The following is a 24,727-nucleotide window of genomic DNA, read 5'->3' as shown; positions in this document are numbered from 1 at the left end:
ATACACGTCACTGCCGTGAGTCAGGAATGACCCCAGCACCCAAGACAGCTGTGGTATATCTTCCACTCATAAACATGAAGCCAGGGGACCCAACTACTGTCCTAACTTTCATCACCCGAGGATTCGAAGTCACCCGAGCATCCAACCAGGATATTCTCGTTCTCACCTGCGATCAGGCCATATATAAGATTGCCGTTGACATCACATTTCATCAACCAGATCTGCTCACCAACATGGTGGTGATTCTTGGTGGGATGCATTTCCTCATGGATTTCGTGGGTTGCGTTGGCACTCTCATGGCAGACAGCGGCCTGAAAGAGATTCTGATGACGTCCTTCGGCTCCGTCGATAAGATGTTGCAAGGAAAGAAATATCCACAGAATGTTCGGGCACTGAGATTGCTCACAGAGGAGCTGCTTCGACCAGTGTTTGTGTGGGAGAATCTACACCTGACCAGCATGGATGATTTGGAAAAACTACTTGATGAGATCGCCACTCAAAGTCGTACCACAAAGCTGTGGGTGTACAACGTCATCAAACCCACATTTCTAATGATGATGTTTTGTCGGGCGATGCATGAAGGCGACTGGCTGGCCACTCCACATCAAAACAGCAGAATCAATGCTGCCATACATGTTCGCAGCCCACAAGTACAACTATGCAAGGTATGGCCTCTACTACGTACGCTCCATGACTTGGTTGGGACCAGATATTCTGGACAAGTTCTGCAGAGGAGAGAAGTCACTACACCACACTGCTGGTGTCTAAAACGGACAGTGGAGCGACATGTTTATTGAAATGAACTGGATGAGGAAGGGGCATGGGCCGGGTGGCATCATTGGCAACACAGAAAATCCTCAAACAATAGCGACATGGGTGTACAGTATGGATGCGACCATGACCCTGACTGGTGACCTTAAGAAGATGTCTGGAGCTGACGAGAAGGTACAGCTTAACCACAAGGAGGCATCTACCAGTCGCATTCGTCGAGATGGCAATGATCGTAAATCACTGAAGGCTACTCTAGAGTCATGCATTGACCCATTGGATCCAGCTACCCACGATGCAGGATGTCTGCTCAAAATCTCAAATGGTCAACTAGCTCAACGGAATGTTAATGTTGACAAGGCAGTGGAGATTAGAGCTGATCAGCTGATCCAGTTCGAAGCATTATGGCCAGAGGGCTTTTACAGCTCACTCGCAAAACAGGTGACAACCTTCGCCGCAAAGAAGAAACGTCTAACAATCGATGATAATCCCGTCATGGATCAAGAGGCTATATACGCTCGGGTAATTGGCCTTCTCGTGAGCGAGCGCGATCTCGTTCTGGAACAAGTCCTCTCCACAGAGCTAACTGCATATCTGCCCTCGATGTTTCAAGCTGATGGCCAGATGCGAGTGGCAACGGGAAAATCCACACTGAAAAAGAACCTCCAAGTCGAAGTTTCACAACGCCTTATCACAAGGCCAACATCTATGGTGATTGATGTTTCCGCTCTTTTGTGGACATTAGAATGGCCATCCCAAGGAACCGTTGACACGTTCATTTCGGTGTTCAAGGTCTGGGTCAACACGCGGCTGCTTGAAGCTGATGTCCACCTGTGTTTTGATCGTTATTATGACTACTCTACAAAAAGCAGCACCAGATCAGCTCGAGCCAGCGCTACCCGGGTCCATCAGCTCGAACGGAAAACTCCACTGCCGGCTCGGGACGCAGTACTCAAGAACTCAGCCAATAAAAAACAACTCAACACACTTATTTGCGAATCAATCCTGAGTGATGACAACTTACTGCAGCATGCGACACAGGACCACCAGTTGGTGGTTACTGGGGAAAACGACACACCTACGCAGGTATTGAAGGGTCATAAGTCGCCTCGTCTAGACCTAGCATCAACACATGAAGAAGCTGACATACTCCTGACACAACAGGCCATCCATTTGGGAAAATACCATTCAGAATCACGGGTGAGGGTGGTGTGTGATGACACGGATGTGTTTGCGTTACTTGTGTACTACTACTTGAGCGAGAAGCTCCAGTCTTCAATAACTATGCAGTCTCCAATCATTGGTCGGTCTTGCATTGACGTGAAGGAAACCGCTCTTAAACATTCAGCAATCGTACCCGAGCTCTTAGCGCTTCATGCTTTGACTGGTTGTGATTCAGTTGCTGCGACTTATGGAATTAGGAAAACAAAAGCAATCGCGGCCGCTTGAAAAGGCTACTCTCTGGATCAACTTGGTAAACCCTTGGCAAATATCGTTGAAGTCACCGAACAAGCAACAGCTTTCATGGGTGCGTGCTATGGCATTACAACTCCCACCTCTTCGATGACCAAGATCCGCCAGAAACTATGGGCACAGAAGACTGGAAAATCAACAGCAGCACCTAAGCTGTGTAGTTTGTCCCCAACTACAGAAGCGTTTGAGCAGAACGTTCGAAGAGCACACCATCAAGTCGCTCACTGGTACAGTGCCCTGAGTGGGGATCCACCAACTCTCGCTGCAGTGGAACGCGGATGGGAAGCTGATGACAGTAACAAGTGTCTCTTCCCTCGGAATATGGAGGACGGGGTACCCTATGCCCCGGAGCACATTCTGAAGCTGGTCAGATGTGGCTGCACATCTGAGCAAGCATGTAGAGGTGGGAGATGTGGATGTATGGGGCGCCAACTTCCGTGCACAATGTTCTGCACCTGCGGTGGTGGTACTGCCTGTTCCAATCCATTCAACATCAATGAGAGTGCAACAGATCATGCCGACATCCCTGATGACAGCGATGAGACAAATGACCGAGCAATGGATGTCGAGGATGAGGACGATGAATAGTTCCGAGATACAAGATATTTTGTCCAGTGGGGTGTTAATTTTGCTTAATTTTTTATAGTATAATTTGTATTGACATAGCGTTGAAACATTGAGCAATGTGAAGCTGCCAAATTATTGTATTATTATTATCATTATTATCAATATTATTAATGGGAGTATCATATACTTTAAATGTATGTCGACTTTTGAGTCACGTGAATGTCATGTCTGAGAGGATTATACAATATATATTGTCCGATTCTAATTACATTTTGTTCTTATATTTTGCTTGAAATCGATATTGCTATCAAAATAAATATTGCTTATAAATTTGCGAATGACTTCAGAATCATAATATACATGTCTATACTTCACAAAGCACACATATGTACAGAAACTTAACTCAACTGCATTTACAACCGATTACATTAGATTGCGTGTGATTTTGGCATTTTTACAGGTAATTTTGGTGGCCATATTGGATTTATGCCATCAAGATGGCTACCAAATTATCCAATAACATCATAATCCACTTCCTTGGTAACTAAAACATATAGTTAGACACCAATTTCATCATGTTACTGTACTTAGAACAGGAGTTGCAGCCGAAGTTATAGTTTGATTGTGTATGGTGGCCATCTTGGATTCTGAAAAAGCCAAGACAGTGACAAGTGGCCACTCAGCCTAAATTTCATCTCGACCCTAAGATCTATCAAAAAAATTGAAAACATGAATGTTACAAAACATTGCAAGGTTCCCTGGCCCAACCACCGGACTACCCCCGGAACATCACGGGTTTTTCCTTGGAACCTAACTAATTTTTTCTGCGGATTCCGCTGGTACATCGCGGTAATAATATATAAAATATCAATTATTTAAGCAATAAATTATAACGCGTGGTGCTCGACCAGTCAAACAACGCACGAGACAAAGTTTCGCTTGTGAACTTCGAATATTTTCTACGTTTTTTCTCCAAGCCCTACGATGCCGCCCAAACGCCCTGCACCTTCGAAGGCTTCTGGCAAGGAACCGAAGCGCCAGAGGAAGGTCCTGACACTCCAGGAGAAGGTTAAGGTGCTAGATATGCTTCAGGAAGGAAAAAGATTTGCCGCCGTTGGACGAGCACTGCTCGTACCCAGCACCTCAAAACCAACCAGACCAGCCGAGTCGATCTTCGGCACCTCATACCCAATCATTGCCAAGCCGACCAGACCGGACGAGTCGATCTCCGGCACCTCAAACCCGATCACTCCCAAACCGACCAGACCAGACGAGTCGATTTTTTGGGGAGGCATACATTCATCGCGGATTTTCACTTAGCGCGGGGAGGTTTGGAACGTAACCCTCACGAGAAACGGGGGATTACTGTATATATATATATATATATATATATATATATATATATATATATATATATATATATATATATATATATATATATATATATATATATATATATATATCCCCCTCCAGCCCAGCCTCTGTGCAGATCGTTGGTGCTGCCCAAGCAGTCTCCTTGGCTATTGGGCACAATCCTGGACGAATCGTCACTCCAACACAGTATACCAGCATGCTGGCACTAATTTTGCTGACCACGGAAGGATGACAGGCCAAGTTAACCCCACCTGGTATGAATTCAATAGCTGAGTGGGATTTGAACTCAGGACCCTGGGATGCCAAGCCCGCCACCCTCACTATTAAGCCAACACCAGGTGTGTGTGTGTGTGTGTGTGTGTGTGTGTGTGTGTGTGTGTGTGTGTGTGTGTGTGTGTGTGTGTGTGTGTGTGTGTGTGTGTGTAAGGTATGTATGTAAGCGGATGTGGATAAGGTTTGCATTTTGGGATGCTTTCTCATTCTTTTGTTGTCGATTTATCTATCTGCTTTCAAAATAAAAGATCATTCCAATATATATATATATATATATATATATATATATATATATATATATATATATATATATATATATATATATATATATATATATATATGTTGTTGTTCTTCTTTCGGCTGCTCCCGTTAGGGGTCGCAACAACGGATCATCTGTTATGATCCGCATACTGATTTGGCACAGGTTTTACGCTGGATGCCCTTCCTGACGCAACCCTGCTCGCTTCTTACGACACAGGGAATATATGTATGTATATATATATATATATATATATATATATATATATATATATATATATATATATATATATATATATATATATATATATATATATATGGATATATATACATATATATCCATATATATCCATATATATCCATATATATATATATATATATATATATATATATATATATATATATATATATATATATATATATATATATATATATATATATATATATATATATATATATATATATATACCGGGCATAGTGGCGTGCGCCTGTAATCCGGCTACTCGGAGGCTTGGGATGGAGGATCGCTTGAGGACGGGTGCTCTGCACTGGGCCGCGATATGAGGGTGTAGGTCAGGTCAGGTATGGGAGCATGTGCCAGAACAGCGCGTCGCTGCGTCCACTTTCCGCCGGTACTCCAGCGGCCTCCGTCTGGCCATCCCCCAGGCAGATGCCAGGCCCATCCCCATCTCCTTGAAATGATGGTCAACCTGCTGCAACCATGAGGCACGTGGTCGGCCCACTGTCCTCCTCCACTCATGAGACTCCCTCGCTGAGAAAATCTGGTGAGCAGGATCAGCGTCAGGAAAACGAGCCACATGTCCATACAGCCGCAGCTGACGCTCACGGACTATGCAGGTAACAAATCTCATCCGAGTCTCTCTCAGCAACCGCTCGTTGGACACAAAATCCGAGCAGCGATAGCCAAGGATTCTCCGAAGAGACCTGGTACCAAAGGAATTAAGTCTCCGTCTCAGATCCTTGGTCAAAGTCCAAGTCTCGCACCCATAGAGCAAGACTGGAAGTACCAAGGACCTGAAGACTCGGACTTTCGTCCTCCCGCACAGGTACCGGCAGCGCCACACCCCATGATCCAGTGAATCCATGACTCCCCAGGCCCGACCCAGACGTCTATTGACCTCCGGCTCACAACCTGCAGAGACATGAATATCACTGCCAAGGTAAGTGAATCTCTCCACGACCTCAACATCCTCACCACAAACAGACACAGACAGGACAGCAGCATCCAAGATGTCACCGAAAGCCTGGATCTTAGTTTTGACCCAAGAAATCCGTAATCCCAACGGCTCCGACTCCTCATTCAGCACCTCCAGGGCCCCCAAGAGGATGTCTAAAGTCTCCGCAAAGATGACTGCATCATCTGCAAAATCAAGGTCCGAGATCTGCGTTCGGTGAAGACACGAAGTGCAAGGATACGGTCAATCGTTGACCTCTTTGGTGTAAAGCCTGACTGCTCTGGACGCTGGTATATATAATCTTTGGTGTAAAGCCTGACTGCTCTGGACGCTGGTATATATATATATATATATATATATATATATATATATATATATATATATATATATATATATATATATATATATATATATATATATATATATATATATATATGCCTGGTGTTGGCTTAATGGTTAGGGGTGGTGGGCTTAGGATCTGAGGATCCTGAGTTCAAATCCCACTCAGCTGTTGAATTAATACCAGGTGGGGTTGACTCTGCCTGTCATCCTTCCGAGGTCGGCAAAATGAGTGCCAACATGCTGGTATCCTGTGTCGGAGTGGCGACCCGTCCAGAATTGTACCCAATAGCCAAGGAGACTGCTTAGGCAGCACCAACGCTCTGCAGAGTATGGTCCCAGTGGATGGATGGATATATATATATATATTGTGTGGAGCACCTTCACCTTCACCTCAGTTGCTCAGTTGTGGAGCACCTTCAAGACCACCGTCCTTGATGTTGCCGGTGGATGCCTTGGAGTTCACCGCAGGGCAAAGAAGAATTTTGTCTCTCAAGGGACACTGGATACCATTGACCAGAGTCGCAGGGCCAGGCTGAATGGCAGAGCTGAGCTGTTCAGGGAGCTGAGGCGTAAAACTGTACGTGCACTGAGGGTGGACAAGGAGGCCTATGTGCGAGGAATCTGTGAGGAGGTAGAGCATCACCTGTGGACAGGTGATTCTCGTCCCGCTTACAGGGGAATTCGCGCATTACGTTCATCCAAGCCCATCCCTCGGAGCACTGCAGTTCGAGCAGAGAGTGGTAGGCTCTTGACAGAGGAGTCTGAAGTGAAGGCTCGCTGGGCCGGTTACTTTGAGCGGTTGTACCAGGCTGATCCCCCAGCTGTCGAGTTGGACGTCAAGGGTGTTACAATCCCTGTTGCTGACCCTCGAATCAACTGTGGTCCACCATCGCTTGTGGAAACACGGGCTGCGGTGAACCAGTTGAAACGGGGCAAAGCTCCAGGGATCTGTGGCATCCATGCTGAACTTCTCAAGGCTGGTGGAAATGCTGCACTCGCGTCATTGCATGCAGTTTTGTGCTCTGCCTGGAACACAGGCATCATCGCAACTGACTGGAAGAGGGGCCTTGTTGTCCCTCTCTGGAAAGGGAAGGGTGATCGCCAAGACTGCAACAACTACCGAGGGGTGACGCTGCTCTCAGTGCCGGGCAAGGTCTTTGCTCGGATAATTCTTGATAGGGTTCGCCACCATCTGCTTGAGCACCAGCGTCCAGAGCAGTCAGGCTTTACACCAAAGAGGTCAACGATTGACCGTATCCTTGCTCTTCGTGTCCTCACTGAACGCAGACGAGAGTTTCGGCAGGGGCTGCTTGCAGCCTATGTTGATCTCTGTAAAGCGTTCGATTCAGTGAATAGGGATGTCCTCTGGAGGATTCTTGTTCTTCGTGGGGTGCCACCGAAACTGATCGATCTGATGTCTGAACTCTACTCTGGTACTGAGAGTGCTGTGAAGTGTGGTGGTACCGCCTCTGACTTATTTCCAGTTGTTACTGGAGTTCGTCAGGGATGTGTACTTGCCCCCACACTTTTCAGCACTTGTATGGACTGGATTTTTGGGAGGATGTCGGAGAGATCAAGTTGCGGTGCATCGTTTGGCAATGTCAAGATCTCGGACCTTGATTTTGCAGATGATGCAGTCATCTTTGCGGAGACTTTAGACATCCTCTTGGGGGCCCTCGAGGTGCTGAATGAGGAGTCGGAGCCGTTGGGATTACGGATTTCTTGGGTCAAAACAAAGATCCAGGCTTTCGGTGACATCTTGGATGCTGCTGTCCTGTCTGTGTCTGTTTGTGGTGAGGATGTTGAGGTCGTGGATAGATTCACTTACCTTGGCAGTGATATTCATGTCTCCGCAGGTTGTGAGCCGGAGGTCAATAGACGTCTGGGTCGGGCCTGGGGAGTCATGGATTCACTGGATCATGGGGTGTGGCGCTGCCGGTACCTGTGCGGGAGGACGAAATTCCGAGTCTTCAGGTCCTTGGTACTTCCAGTCTTGCTCTATGGGTGCGAGACTTGGACTTTGACCAAGGATCTGAGACGGAGACTTAATTCCTTTGGTACCAGGTCTCTTCGGAGAATCCTTGGCTATTGCTGGTCGGATTTTGTGTCCAACGAGCGGTTGCTGAGAGAGACTCGGATGAGATTTGTTACCTGCATAGTCCGTGAGCGTCAGCTGCGGCTGTATGGACATGTGGCTCGTTTTCCTGACGCTGATCCTGCTCACCAGATTCTCTCAGCGAGGGAGTCTCATGAGTGGAGGAGGCCAGTGGGCCGACCACGTGCCTCATGGTTGCAGCAGGTTGACCATCATCTCAAGGAGATGGGGATGGGCCTGGCATCTGCCTGGGGGATGGCCAGACGGAGGCCCCTGGAGTACCGGCGGAAAGTGGACGCAGCGACGCGCTGTTCTGGCACATGCTCCCATACCTGACCTGATATATATATATATATATATATACATATATATATATATATATATATATATATATATATATATATATATATATTTTTTTTTAAAGAAGAAGAAGGCGCTTTCTTCAATAAAATTATATATTTCCAACCACCCCAATCTTATCATATATATAAAAAAATCGATCCACTGAATCCACTCATATGTATCCATTTTGTGCATTTTGAAAGGCTGGCGATATGGCAGCATTTACAACATATCAGCATGTACAAAACAATGGATGAAATGAACAGGACATTGTTTGAGGTGTTCTAATTGCGGTGGAAAGTAGAAGCTAATATTTCAGGTGCAAACCTTTTTTGAAGCAAAACAGAGAGAGTGGATGGGAATGATTGTTAATATCGGGTGGAAGTAAAGGCCCGGTTACACCTTGACGTTTTAGCCAGCGATTGCAACGTAATAAATGTATGTAAAACGCTGGCTTACGTTGAACTTTTGATGTTTTTTTTTTAAAGATTCGGACGTATTCATAACGAGTTGGTCGTATGTATAACGCATTGGTAACGGACACAGAACGTTTCGTCGTGTTTTCGATAACTTATACCAACGAATGCTGAACCTGTTGTCGGCCTACACAACCGATGCCCAATGATAGTCTAACTTAGGCATAGCACGTTGCACGCATCGCCGACGATGTCGTGACGTAGCCTATTAAAAGGCTGACGCACAACGATTCGAATCATAACTGCCGTAGAAATGGAAGTGACAACATCGCGGTCACACCTTGACGATCTTGCCAGCGTATGCCGACCTAAGAAAAATGTGTCTAAAACGTTGGGGCACGTCAAATACGGTATGAGTAAGTTTGGTATACGTGAGTAGAACGCTAAAGTACGCTATCATACGTCGTAGTAAGTCGAGTACGTCAATAAATTTTAAACATGTTCAAAATATTTGGACGTACTCGGCGTATGACACGTTCCGCATGCGATGGGGAGAAGTTTTACACACGATATGTGGACGCTTACACACGTCCACAAAGGCTACTTATAAGCTACTCATAAGTCGAAACACGTCGCGGTAATGTCTTTTTTTACGCGAAACTTATTTCTAACTTATGTTTGACGTGCTTTGAACCAATTCTTTACGTAGTCCCAACACACATCGACGTATGTAGACGTATTCCAATGACATCTTCCGGTCGACAAAATAAATAAATTAACGTGTTTCTAGCTTACAACTGCCATATAAAGACGTGTTCCCAGCGGTTTTGGGAATTGGTATATAAAAATGCTGCTCATAAAAGGGGAACCCAACAGTGTTTTCGAGTCCTTTTTGAGTCGATGTCCATGTCAGCAGTAACAGTATCAGTATCAGTATCAGTATAAGTATTAGTAGTAGTTTTTTCATGTTGGCAGTAGTAGGTGAGTGTGAGGGGGAGGGTGTGGGTTATGATGGATCCTCCTTGCGTCCGCGTGTCCACGGGTAGGAGACATCTTTGCACCATTGTTCGAAGTTCTTCACGGCTAATTTTTTATGGGGCTTTTTCAACAATGAGATATAGCTTGTTTTTACAATTTCGGTCTATTCATAACGGGTTGGACAAATGCACAATGAACTAATAATGTGCATAGAGCGCTTCGATAACTTATAGATACGGTATACCAACGAATAATTATCATGAAGCCGGCGTTCACAAACTATGCCCAACGATAGCCGAACTTATCCATATCGTGCGGCAGTTTATCTTTGCCGGTGACGTGGGGTTTGCTATTCATAGGCTGCCACTCAACGATTTAAATGGCTGCATCTCCACTATTGAAAGTAGACGCTTGCGCTCAACAATTGGATTTTTTTTACACTCAACGACTTTTAAACGGTACCACTCAGCTATTTTCATTGTTTACAATGAATGATTTAAATTGCTGTCACTCGCCTTTGTTTTTTGACACTGGGGTTTGGAAATTTGAAGCGTTTCTTCTGAACGTGTTAAAACGCTCAAACTCGACTATTTTAACTAGACGCTGCCGATGGACAATTGGAATCATAGCCAAGCTAGACATCGAAGTGTGAACATCCTCGTCATGCCCAAGAAAAGTTTGAAGGTCAGGTCAGGTCAGGTATGGGAGCATGTGCCAGAACAGCACGTCGCTGCGTCCACTTTCCGCCGGTACTCCAGGGGCCTCCGTCTGGCCATCCCCCAGGCAGATGCCAGGCCCATCCCCATCTCCTTGAGATGATGGTCAACCTGTTGCAACCATGAGGCACGTGGTCGACCCACTGGCCTCCTCCACTCATGAGACTCCCTCGCTGAGAGAATCTGGTGAGCAGGATCAGAGTCAGGAAAACGAGCCACATGTCCATACAGCCGCAACTGACGCTCACGGACTATGCAGGTAACAAATCTCATCCGAGTCTCTCTCAGCAACCGCTCTTTGGACACAAAATCTGACCAGCGATAGCCAAGGATTCTCCGAAGAGACCTGGTACCAAAGGAATTAAGTCTCCGTCTCAGATCCTTGGTCAGAGTCCAAGTCTCGCACCCATAGAGCAAGACTGGAAGTACCAAGGACCTGAAGACTCGGACTTTCATCCTCCCGCACAGGTACTGGCAGCGCCACACCCCATGATCCAGTGAATCCATGACTCCCCAGGCCCGACCCAGACGTCTATTGACCTCTGACTCTAAGCCAGCAGAGACATGAATATCACTGCCAAGGTAAGTGAATCTCTCCATGACCTCAACATCCTCACCACAAACAGACACAGACAGGACAGCAGCATCCAAGATGTCACCGAAAGCCTGGATCTTAGTTTTGACCCAAGAAACCCGTAATCCCAACGGCTCCGACTCCTCATTCAGCACCTCGAGGGCCCCCAAGAGGATGTCTAAAGTCTCCGCAAAGATGACTGCATCATCTGCAAAGTCAAGGTCCGAGATCTTGACATTCCCAAATGACGCACCGCAACTTGATCTCTCCGACATCCTCCCTAGAATCCAGTCCATACAAGTGCTGAAAAGTGTGGGGGCAAGTACACATCCCTGACGAACTCCAGTAACAACTGGAAATAAGTCAGAGATGGTACCACCACACTTCACAGCACTCTCAGTACCAGAGTAGAGTTCAGACATCAGATCGATCAGTTTTGGTGGCACCCCACGAAGACCAAGAATCCTCCAGAGGACATCCCGATTCACTGAATCGAACGCTTTACAGAGATCAACATAGGCTGCAAGCAGCCCCTGCCGAAACTCTCGTCTGCGTTCGGTGAGGACACGAAGTGCAAGGATACGGTCAATCGTTGACCTCTTTGGTGTAAAGCCTGACTGCTCTGGACGCTGGTGCTCAAGCAGATGGTGGCGAACCCTCTCGAGAATTATCCGAACAAAGACCTTGCCCGGCACTGAGAGCAGCGTCACCCCTCGGTAGTTGTTGCAGTCTTGGCGATCACCCTTCCCTTTCCAGAGAGGGACAACAAGGCCCCTCTTCCAGTCAGTTGGGATGATGCCTGTGTTCCAGGCAGAGCACAAAACTGCTTTCAACGACACGCGTGCAGCATTTCCACCAGCCTTGAGAAGTTCGGCATGGATGCCACAGATCCCTGGAGCTTTGCCCCGTTTCAACTGGTTCACCGCAGCCCGTGTTTCCACAAGCGAAGGTGGACCACAGTTGATTCGAGGGTCAGCAACAGGGATTGTAACACCCTTGACGTCCAACTCGACAGTTGGGGGATCAGCCTGGTACAACCGCTCAAAGTAACCGGCCCAGCGGGCCTTCACTTCAGACTCCTCTGTCAAGAGCCTACCACTCTCTGCTCGAACTGTAGTGCTCCGAGGGATGGGCTTGGATGAATGTAATGCGCGAATTCCCCTGTAAGCGGGACGAGAATCACCTGTCCACAGGTGATGCTCTACCCCCTCACAGATTCCTCGCACATAGGCCTCCTTGTCCACCCTCAGTGCACGTACAGTTTTACGCCTCAGCTCCCTGAACAGCTCAGCTCTGCCATTCAGCCTGGCCCTGCGACTCTGGTCAATGGTATCCAGTGTCCCTTGAGAGACAAAATTCTTCTTTGCCCTGCGGTGAGCTCCAAGGCATCCACCGGCAACATCAAGGAGGGTGGTCTTGAAGGCGCTCCACAACTCTTCAGGACCCCCAAAGCACCCAGACCCCCCAAGTGTCCACTCAGCCTGTTCGCAAACTCCTCAGCTACTCTCTCATCCCTGAGCTTGGCAACATCCAGCCTAGGCTGGGATGGTACCATTCTCCAGGATTTAAGGTGCAGCTTTAGAGTTGCTACAACAAGCCTGTGGTCAGTATTGAGGAACTGAGCACTCCGGTAGACCCTGCAGTTCTGGATCATCCTCCAACGACCGTCAATGAGGACATGGTCAATCTCCTTTGCCACACCGCCAGCGTTGGAATAGCAAGTCCAGCGATGAGCTTGTGGGCGCTGAAACCATGAACCAGCCACCCTAAGTCCATGACTTCTTGCAAAGTCAAGGAACTTAGTGCTATTCTGGTTCATAGTTCCTGACCCATGGGGACCAACACACACCTCATAACCGCCCCTATCAGTTCCAGTCGATGCATTGAAATCCCCCAAGACTAGAAGTGTATCTCGTCTGGGGCACTGATCAACCACAGACTCGAGTGTGGCGTAGAATGCATCCTTCACGGTGAGATCACTCGCCTCAGTCGGAGCATAAACAGAGACCAGGGAAATGACACCTAAGGAGTGGCGAATCCTTAATCTCATAATACGCTCGTTGACCGGTGTTACCTCAATTATCATTGGGGTCAGCTTATTGGACACAGCTACAGCAACTCCTTGGGTATGGTAACCATCAGAGCGACCAGACCAATAGTGGGTGTAACCACCCACCATTATCTCGCCGCAATCCGGTCTCCGAACCTCAGAGAGAGCTGCAATCCCGATGTCCAAACGCTTGAGCTCAGATGATAACAGAGACAGGTGATCATCCTCTCTTAGGGATAGGACATTCCAGGCACCCACCCGAAGGGACCGCCTCAGGTTAACGCAAGGAGACCGCCGTCTGGTGGACGACACCTCAGCACCACTCCGACACACTCTCCCGCAATCTGACCCAGGGATGTTACCCCGTGGTTTCCCTCCTATCAAAGATTGGGGGTCCCGAAGGCTTTGCCCCAATCCCATCATCCGGTGAGCTGCCCTGCGAAGGGAAGCTGCACAGGAGGTACTCCCACGGAGTGGGTTTTCAGATTTTTTTGCGTTTTTGCGTTTTGCGGAATGAAGCGTTTTACGGTGGCCGGAGTGCAAATCCTGCCACCAACCTCCTAATAAGAAGTGACCCAACTGCAGGAGGACGTCCGCAGACACAGTTGGGCACTAGATATGGATGGCCGTTGGCTCACAAGGAGCTCCTCCGCCCTTTGACAGGTTTTGTTTTTAATCCTGCTGGGTGTCCATATCCAAACACCCTCCTCACCAGAAAACCTGGTGGGGGAGACGGTTTAGTCGCCGACAACCCGACCATGGAACAGGTTAGTACAGGTTTACATGGTACCTGTAGCAGGTCACAGATCGAACCTGACCTGACAAAAAGTTTGAAGAATGCTGCAAATAAGTGTCCTGGCCGTGGCCGTGGACGCTGATGCAAGGACGATCCATTATACCGACGTCTTTCAGCCTATGAGTAACTTTAAAGTAACGTCTGTCGATGTGTGGCAACGATCGTGCAACGTGCCAACAACACGTTAATCATAGATTAGAAATAAGTTTCGGGTACGCTAAACATTACCTCGGCGTGTCTCAACTTATGATTAACTTACAAGTAGCATGTGTTGACGTCTGTCAACGATCGCAGACCGTGCATCCAACTTGTGGCCAGCGTAGCGGAACGTGTGAGTCATACGCTGGCATACGTCATGAAATTTCAAGCATGAAAAAATTTGAGGACAACCAAAAAGTACGTTTAAAACCAACGTACAACGACGTATGGCAGTGTTTTTCAGCGTGCTCTCAATGTTATCAAAACTTACCCATAACGTATTCAACGTGTGCCAGCGTTTTAGAAAAAAAATTCAAAAATCGGCATACGTTGGCTAAAACGTCAAGGTGTGACCGAGCCTTAAGTCACAGGTGAGTGAGTGAGTCACAGATGGGTCAGGGTTGAGGTTGTATGTCGAGTGGGTGTGAAAATGCCAGATTTTGAAAGGGAGGATTGGGGTTCAAGGATTTAAAGTCAAGGGGGTGGGCACTGTGAGAAAAGTGAAAATAATATGGGAAAGTTTGGGGGTGGTGGGGGGTGGAGGGGGTGAAGAAGTGACAGAATATTATGTAAATAAAGTAAAGTCTCGCTCCTCCACAAGCTTCGACTTTGTATAAAAAAGTAACTGAAAAAGGTGATACAAATAAAGATAATAACAATATAATATACAGATATATATATATATATATATATATATATATATATATATATATATATATATATATATATATATATATATATATATATATATATATATATATATATATATATATATATGTGAATAAACGAAAGCAAATTTGTTTGTGGTGCTGAAATGGTGTAAAATTCAGGAGATTAACAATCACTGAATGAATGTCCATGAAGATTGAAGTGTCGAGCAACCTGCTTGGAGAGGCCTGTGCTGTTGCTTCATTCATCAAGCAAGAGTTCATTGAAGTGATTGACCAGTCATTGATTACCAAATTTATCGATGTAGTTCATTTTGCTGAGAGTGCACATGATTCCATATGTAATCACATTGTTGGTGGTGCAGTCAAAGTGGTCTTTGACTTCAAGAGTACTTTTGGGTCCTGAGAGTGAAGTGGCCAGGTTGGTGAAATAGTAGGTGTTACAGTGACTCTGTGAACACTGACACATTCGTGTTGGAAGGTCAGACCAGAGGGTAATCTTCCTTCATCCAGGAAATTTCTCAAATACATGCATCACTTGAAAGATATGAGAGGTGGTTGTTGGGAAATGGAGATGGTTTCAGGATAATTTGGTAAAAACTGGATGTTCTTCTGGATGATGTTACTAACTTGAAGGTTTATGGGATGCCTGATCAATGTGAACAGGATCACTTCTTCAGTTTTCTTTCTCATCAGGATGTGAAGTCGTCTTTGTGTCACTGCTGGGGCATGGTCCAGTACATTGGATACAATGGTGGTGGAAAAGGCATGCTCAGTGCCATTTGATTTTTTAAAATTCATCAGAATAATTGCCGCAGAGACAAGGGAGCTTTCCAAACTTGGAATTTGGAATTGAAGTTTTTTTTGTGTGGGAGGGGTGCAGGATGAATATTGAAGGCAGGTGTGTGAATCTGTAGGTTAGTAGCCTAATGGACAGTTGTAGCAAGTCTGTTCTCGTTGACTGAATTATTGTCGAGCATGGTGACAGGTAGTCAAAATTTTCCATGTGAAATTGAGGGCAGGGTGGAAGGAATAGACAGTCGATAAACCGGTCGAGATCCTCTTTGCTATCTGATGTGGCACTAATGCAGTCGTCAATGCGGCGGACAAATGATTTTGGTGTGGGACCGTTGAACTGGTCGAAAATTTGTTCCTCATTGAAAACGACAAAATATTTGCATGGGGGACCCAGTTGGTGCCCATGGTGACGCTGGTTGTTTTTTTCGTAGAATTATCTGGCAAACCAGAAGCAGTTCAGAGTGAGAAACAGTTCACAAGGCAGAATAGAGTTTCTCTGCTTGGTTCAATGTGGTCAGACGATCAAAAAAGTATTTGAGAGCTTGAAGACCCCTGTCAATGCGGATGATGATGCATACATATTTGTTGTCAATGGGGAATATAAATTATCAGAAGGAAACTTGAAATGTTAAAATATTATGAGCGCATGTTTGGTTTCCTTGATGAAGGAGGGTGGATATTGGATGAAAGTAGTCATCTTATTATCAAGATAACTGGAGATGAGTTGGGTTGGACAGCGACTAGTGAAGCTGATAGGGTGAGCTGGGTTGTTGTCCTTGTGGATATTATTTTGGAATGTACCCACTTTCCACATTATGAAAGCGAAAAGGCAAACTCAGAAACATTCACTAATGATGCAATTGCTGTTTCCACATGGGGCTAGAATGAACTGCAAACCACAAATACATGTCTGAAATGCTTTATTTATACCATCCGAATAATCCTTTCTGTCATTCTTGAATGCAGAATTTGTTTTACGGCAGAAAGGGGCAAACAATAGGGCCTATCAAAATGTTGCTGATTAGTGATTTTCAGTATATTTTAATTTATAATATTGTCATACAAGTTCCCTGGGTTGTGCTACTGAACCGCAGTAGCCTGCAATATGCACATGTTGTATGAGGAAAACATTTATGAACATTTTACAAGTTTTTACCACAGTTAAAGGAATTGCCCTTCCCCTACCCTAGTTCCAACAAGCGTCCAAAATTTGAAATTTACGAAAACCCAAATTTCACCATGCTACTGTGGCATGTTTATGTACTATGTTTTACTCATGCATATTTGTAGCCATGAATGTCCTTGTGATTGTGCCAAAACATTCACACCATGGATCAGTAGTCAAGTCTTCATCACTGTTATCAGCATCAGAGTCCTCGAGGTCTACAACCTTTTCCTCGATATCAGCGGGCTGGTTGCTGCAGTTTCGCAACTTGCACATGTCAGTGCACTTCAGGCTATTGGCAAGGCACGTGCAGTCTGGGAGTTTGCACGACCGTCCACACTTGCAGGAAAGCAGTTGCAACACTGCATCCGGTGCTGGAGAACCCTGCATCCACTCGATGGCCAGCTTCCCGTCATCATCAGTGGTCCATCCACAACCCTTGGGACTTGGAACATAGGGTGGCATTGCAAACAGTGCCTCCAAATAGCAGCCTGGTAGTTTGCACGGAGGACGTGCATGAAGAGGCAGTCTTCACATGGTGGAAGCTGACTGGACTCAATCTCTCCCTGTCTGGCACAGAAGAGTTGATGTCAGAGTTCATTGACTTTCATGGTGTTGGTAGACGGCACGTACATGTGGCAGGTGACCTCTTGCAGCTTCTGAAAGAGCTCGGTGGATACTTCCCATGAATGACTGAGCCGACTGAAGGCCTCTTGGTAGGTCTTATCCGACTTCATTTGCTTCAAGGCGCCCATCATTCCCAGGCCTGCAAAGGCACTGACTGTATCACAACCGGAGAACACGTGCAGTCCAACCAGGGCATCACAGACACTGTCTCCCATCGATCGAGCAAGCTTGTCAATGTCTAGGAACCGTGTGCGGGTTTGCGTACCACACTTCTGATACACGGGGCATGGGATGTCCTTATTGAAGGCAAGCCACAGCACGCGGACATATGTATCTTCGGCAGTGATCACCACAGCCTTGTACCCAGCCTCTGCTGCATGCAGAGCATGCAGAAGCATTCAGGTGTCTGCTTCCTCCTGCGTGGACTTCAGATCTGCCACTTCCTCCCAGTCGTCCTTAGTTTTTTGGGGTTTTTTTATTTTCTCCCAAAACGTCAATATCTCAGAATGGTAAAATGGTAAAAATGCAAAATACATACACTAAGCTGCTCTTCTGGAACGGTTATCACATATTTAAATAATCATATAGTCCCTCCATCCATCCATCCATTAGGACCATACTCTGTGCAGAGCATTGGTGCCGCCGAAGCAGTCTCCTTGGCTATTGGGAACAATCCTCGACGGGTCGCCACTCCGACACAGTATACCAGCATGCTGGCACTCATTTTTCCGACCTCGGAAGGATGACAGGCAGAGTCAACCCCACCTGGTGTTAATTCAACAGCTGAGCGGGATATGAACTCAGGACCCTAGGATCCCAAGCCCACTACCTTAACCATTAAGCCAACACCAGGCATATAGTCCCTCCCAATAACTTAGTAGCCCTAAAGTTTGGTTTCCTCAGATGGTACCGATATATGCCTGGGCCCATGGACTAATTGTTAAAATGTGACCACTGATCACAGGTATTAATTGATCTAGTTCCAATTAATTGTTGGTAATTGACTTGCTGTCATGTATGTTTGTATTGCTGAAGCCAGAATACATGTTTTATGAGTTATATGCAATCGCGTGCACTGCTAAAACTTGATCACTGATATCTGCAGTGCACTGATAAATTAATTCGCACTATATTTTTGTCATGGTGAATGAAGAACTAATTCATGAAGGAATGAACAACTAATCTTGCCATATTTACCCTCGCAGTAGGATTCGGAGAGGGAATTGCATTTGGGTCCGTTTGCTTGTTTGCCAGATCAGATAATTATGATGTCATAGGTCATGTGATGAGGCAGCCATATTGTAAAAATGGAAAAACTTTGGACCTCTGCATCTCTCCAACTGCACAGAGGAAAAATTTGAAACTTGACACATAGCAAGTACTCATGGGGAATGAGTGTGGTGTTTTTTGTCATAGGTGCCTTCGTTATGACATCATAATTGCATATGTAGAATGCCACATCCGATCAGTACGAAATTTTTGAGGGTCATCTCGGGATAAAATAGTCCACAGAAAAGAAATTCATGACATCTTCGGTCATGTGATTCGGCAGCCATAGTGTTAAAAAAAACAACTTCACAAATCTTCTCTGAAGTGGCTGAACAGATCGAAGCAAAACTTTACACGGATGACTGCCTGTCCATGAGGAACAAAAGGTTCACACATATGATGTCATCGCTCACATGGTTTTGCAGCCATATTTGAGTTACCCTAAAAACCGATTAAAAATCTTCTCCAGAACGGCTAGACAAATCAAGGGGAAACGTCACACAAGTGTTCCCCAAGCCATGGGTGTACAAGTGGCACATAGCAAGCATTCCTCATGGAGAATGAGTGTGATATTTTTTATGACATTATAGGTGCTTGCCTTCATTATGACATCATAATTGCATATGTAGAACACGACATCTGATCAGTATAGAAAAATTTGAGGGTCTTCTAGGGATGAAATGGTCCACAATTTTTTTTGAAGATGTCATTGGTCACGTGATTTGGCAGCCATATTTTTTAACCTTTTTTATATTTTTTAAATCTTCTTTTCTGAAATGGCTGAAAAAATTGAGACGAAGCTTTACATATATGACCGCCTATCCATGAGGAACAACAGAGTCACACATATGACATCATAGGTCACACGGTTTGGCAGCCATATTCGATTTACCTGAAAACCTATAAAAATACACCAATCTAAAGAAGTCCTGGCAAGGGTTTGCAATCTCTGAATGCTCTTTTCATTGTTTCCTCTGTTGAAGAGTAAGAACATGAAACGTCAGTTTTTTTCAGCTGATTAGCATACCATATTCAAGATTATTTTGATTTAATCCATTATAATTATTGTACTAAGATGCCAGTTAATTTTCTTTCAGGGTGAAAATTTGTTTAACCTTTCATAACACAGTTCAGAATCTATGTGAATATCAACATCCTCTATGTATAATTTTCTTGAAACTCCTTCATGTAGTGCTTTGGAATGTAGTTGAAGATGTTTTTCGACAAATCTGGGTTGTGTGAGAACCTTGACAGGTGCTGTGTTTTCTTTAGTAGGTATTGTGGATAGATTTAATGTTTTGTTCACACTTTAATTGATTTTGTTTTTGTATACAGTGTCAAGGCTCGTGTAAGAGTGAGCTAAAATTTGAAGAAATAAAGGAGTAATGATGGACTTTGCATATTTTCATACCATCACCACTACCTTGTTTTCATACCTTTTACCTCCACCACCAAAGGTGGAATGAGGTTGTGTTTTCACCCCTGTCTGTTTGTCTGTGAACAAAATATCTCAAAAAGTTGTGGACGGACTCAGACAAAGATTGGTGGGCATGCTGGATGTGTCACACGGAAAAATTGATTTGATTTTGGTGAAGATGTGAATCCAGATTCTGATCCGAGAATTTTTAAAGTGATTCTTCCCCATTGAGAGATAGGGCCAAAACAATATGTAGCACAATATCTCAAAAGGTTACAGATGGATTCAAACAAAACTTGGGGGATGAGTTGGTGAGGTAACAAGAACTAGCCAATTCGATTATATTTCAGTTTCGAATCCAGATCCGGCCTGTCAATGGGATACAAAACATAAACTAATCAGCCTGGTGAAGGTATGCACTCTACCGAGTGCCTTTCTCTTTACCTTTGCTCTTCCTACATCCTTTTGCATTGACTGCTTTATATTCACTTGCTTATGTACATTATTCATCTGTAAAAATGCTGGTGGACATGATATTGTGTATGGACCATACCTAGCCATAATATATGCCATTATGAGTAGTGAAGGCCAGTGCTCTTTGCATTAATTGATTCTCTTATGTTTCGGTGCTTCTTAAATGATTTGTATTGGTAGCCGTAGTTGTTGACAATTCATAAAATGTAGCAGTGTATATTGTAGGCAATAAAAATAACAGTACATATTATAGTTTCTCGTGATTGTCGAGAACACAATGTTGGACTCACAGTGAACTCGCAAGGGAAATTGAATAAATTTGCTTTTGGGAAGCAAACTATTGCAAAACCAGATACGTCACCACTCCAACCAATGGAATGCAATAGTGAGATACAACCTTGCCCAGCAAGAGTATTTATAACCACTTTTAACACATATATCCTTCTAGTCATCCACGATACTTAACGTGGCAATTCATGAGCAAATCTCCAAATTGATACAAATGGAAAAAAACAACAAGTGTTGGGCTAATCAGAGTTCTTGGAACTTTTTTGTCTTCAAGGTCAAAGCAGGTGAAAGAGCGAGTCCACCGAATGGATTGGGATATAATAGAACAAAAGGACAGGAGAAAGAGAGGGAGGGTGGAGGACACCAGCAGCAAGATTTAAGGGCAAAATAGAGGGAAGTTTAGGTAAATAATGGGTACAGGGAGGAATGAGGGGGACAACATGGATACAGACGCAAACTCTCAGGAAGGTAAAACTGGAAATTTGGAAGGAGCTGTATTTGGCAGTGGGTTGTGGTGGGGGGGGGGGTATCTGGGGTAGAAAATATCGTGGTTATGGATGGGGGATAATCTGAGATGTTGGTGAATAGCTGTCTTGAAGACTTGGAGGTAAGAATGAGATTGAAGAGAATGGGGAGGTTGATTCCACAGGCAGGAAAAGGGAGGACCAAATGAGTAGAGGTGAGCAGTGATTCTAGACTTTTGGAGTTTCACCAGAAGGGGATTTAAGGTGGATGACATGTGGCCTGCAGAAACCCGGGGGAGGGGGCAAAGCGTGGAAAGAGAGAGCAGAGATTGCAAGATGAGAAAGGAGGTGGTGGAAGGCAGAGAGACCACTGACCCATCGGCGATGCGGAAAAAATAGACCCATAAAACTCAGCTTCATCTCTGGATGTTCCAATAATCATCAATGCCTTGGTTTCCACAGCCTCAAGATGAGCAAGGTGTGAGGCAAAGGTGTTTGCCAAGAGGGGAGAACAGTACTCCATCAAGCTGTGGATGAAGGCCTTCTAGGTGGACAGGAGTTCATGTGTTCCAAGGAAGTAATCTTCGTCAGTTTGTCAATGGCTGGATTTTGAAGTAATCTTTAAAATGTGGTTTACCAAAGAAATATCATGGCTGATAGTGAGAGCCAGGAATTTGAATTATTGAACTTCAAGAGGATTGTTAAGAAAGTAAATGGGGTGGTTGCCAAATGGTCCTTTCAGAGAGAGATGGTGAGAGTGTGAGATTTGTTCGGATTGCAAGACGTATTCAAAGTTTGATCAACTTGTGATTTTGTCAAGATCTGAAGAGAGGGAAAATGCTGCTGCCTACCTGTGTGAAGGAAAAGAGATGTCATTGGCAGAGAGTGGTGTCAGCAGTAAATACATAAAGGGGACTTTCCAGAGAATCAGAGAGATTGTTGATGAATACTCAGAATAGGACTGGGCCCAGAACACTGCCTTTTAGCACACCAGCCTTGACAGGATTTCTTTGAGAGCCACACTTTGGTTTTTAGAGTAGAGGACGTCGATAATCCAAGAGTGGAGTTGGCCTCGGATGCCATAGGCAGGCAGTTTTGAGAGCAAGATGGATTGCCAGACTTCATTGAAAGCTTGAGGTATGTCCAGAGATGGTCCTTTTCTCCTGCTGCCATTGAGGGCCTCCATCCATTGTTGGGAGAGGAGGAGCAGCATGTCCAAGGTGGAGTAACCTGGACTGAAACCAAATTGGTGATCTGAGATGAGGTTGTTGGAGAACATGAAGGATTTCATATCAACTTGTAGTGATGGAGTCGATGACTTTGCTGATAATTAGAAGGAGATAAAAGGTCTATACTTAAGGGCATCGGTTTTTGCACCTTTGTACAATACAGTGATGTTGGCTGATTTTCAAGCAAATAGAAGATGACTAAGAGCAAATTATAGGGTGAAAAGAGCAGAACGAGAATATGCAAGAGCAGCAGACTAGAATTTTAGGACACGTGAGCTGATGCTGTCTGGTCCAGTAGCAAAGTCAGAGTCGAGGGTTGAATATCGGATTCGTTCAGTTCCATTGGGTAGGGTGGTACAGAAAGAGAGGGGTTGTGGACACAATATTTGGAATCAAACACAGTTAAGGAATTCGGCTTTCTCACGAGTGAAGTCGACTATGGTGTGGTGCCATTTAAAGAGAGGTAAGAGAGAGAGAGAGAGAGAGAGAGAGAGAGAGAGAGAGAGAGAGAGAGAGAGAGAGAGAGAGAGAGAGAGAGAGAGAGAGAGAGAGAGAGAGAGAGAGAGAGAGAGAGAGAGATGTGAGAGAGAGAGAGAGAGAGAGAGAGAGAGAGAGAGAGAGAGAGAGAGAGAGAGAGAGAGAGAGAGAGAGAGAGAGAGAGAGAGAGAGAGAGAGATAGATTTGAAGCATACTCTGCAGAGAGACTTAAGAAGGCACGAATATGTGGGTTTTAGAGGATAGAGACAAGTTTGAAAGTTAATCCTTGAGGACAAATGGTGCTTTCTGGCTATCCTGAGAGTAGAGATATACTTGTTGCGAGTATTGTAGAATGAGCTGAGATTGCTTTCAGTCAGGTTTGCTTTCCTTTTAAGAGAAGGCAAGTTGTTTGAGAGAAACTGCCTCACCACATGATTTAGTGTACCATTAGCAGGAAGAAAGGAAGGATAACTGAAGATGAGATATCATGGATGTGTGCATAAGAGAGAGTATATTTCTGTCGAAGAATTCTCAGGCTGAGTCAATATCAGGACAGTAGATATGGGAGATCATTCCTGAAGAGAGATGGCTGCTTGCAGTCCCTGCCAATCTGCCTGAGTTAACTGCCAGACTCATTGACACTGAGGCAGCTCTCTGAGAATCGCCAGAAATATGTTGACTCTCACAAGGATATGATCAGATGAACCAATTGGAGCCAATGAAGAGCAAGAGACATTGCAGGGAAGTTTGTCATCACCAAGTTCAGAAGGGAGGGGGAGGATTTGCCATTTGAAGAAATTCAGGTCAGAAAGTTCACAGGTTGAGTCAGTCCCGTGGAGTCACAGAAGTCCTTTGCTGAAGTGCCATAGCTGGAGAGAGAGGTACCAATACCCAGCCAAGTTGCATTGTGACCATTGAAACCACCACTTATGAGGAAGAGAGAATTGCCTTGGCCCTGCAAGAACCATATCCAACAGCTTGGAGAAGAGGGCACCACCAATTAAGTTATCATTCTTTTTATTAGTACTCTACCGATTTCACTGGAAGGGACGACAGGTTTGCTATCCGTCAGTCCATCTGTCCATCCGTCCGTCCCGCCTGTGGTTTTTCAGATATTTCCCATACCCTTTTACATATTCAACTGCAACTTGATACATGGCTTTAATATGATAAATTACAGAACAAGTTCGAGTTTCAGAGCGTTTCCTCAATTTTTCACAGTTATGCCCTTTTTGGACTCGGAAAACATCACATCGATATGGTACATGGATTGTAAAGCAATTCACGCTTTTTGTTTTATTTTATCCTCAGAGAGAAGTTGCTTAAGCTAAATGGCCAAATTATGTTAAAGGATCAAAAGGTTTGCGAAATTGAATGGGACCTTGAAGGTAGGCCAGTACGCATTAGAGCCTTTGAATTTATTCAGAGTACTGAC

At 45.0% G+C, this 24,727-nt stretch overlaps 1 protein-coding gene across 1 annotated transcript in view; it reads left to right on the top strand.

The window, feature by feature from the left end:
- The window catches only part of LOC147008656 (uncharacterized), a 2,832-nt gene extending 2,035 nt beyond the window's left edge, over positions 1-797 (top strand). The window contains 1 exon segment of the mRNA XM_085864478.1: positions 1-797. This exon segment is cut by the window's left edge and continues 2,035 nt beyond it. Coding sequence (XP_085720604.1) covers positions 1-797 — 797 coding nt within the window.
- Positions 798-24,727: the final 23,930 nt, after the last annotated feature.

This window comes from Eptatretus burgeri, chromosome 18 (assembly GCF_056783735.1).
Source record: "Eptatretus burgeri isolate ZD-2024b chromosome 18, Ebu_testis_v1, whole genome shotgun sequence".
Taxonomy (NCBI): Eukaryota; Metazoa; Chordata; class Myxini; order Myxiniformes; family Myxinidae; genus Eptatretus; species Eptatretus burgeri.
Note: the sequence above shows the minus strand (reverse complement) of the source record. Positions and strands in the feature narration are given on the sequence as shown.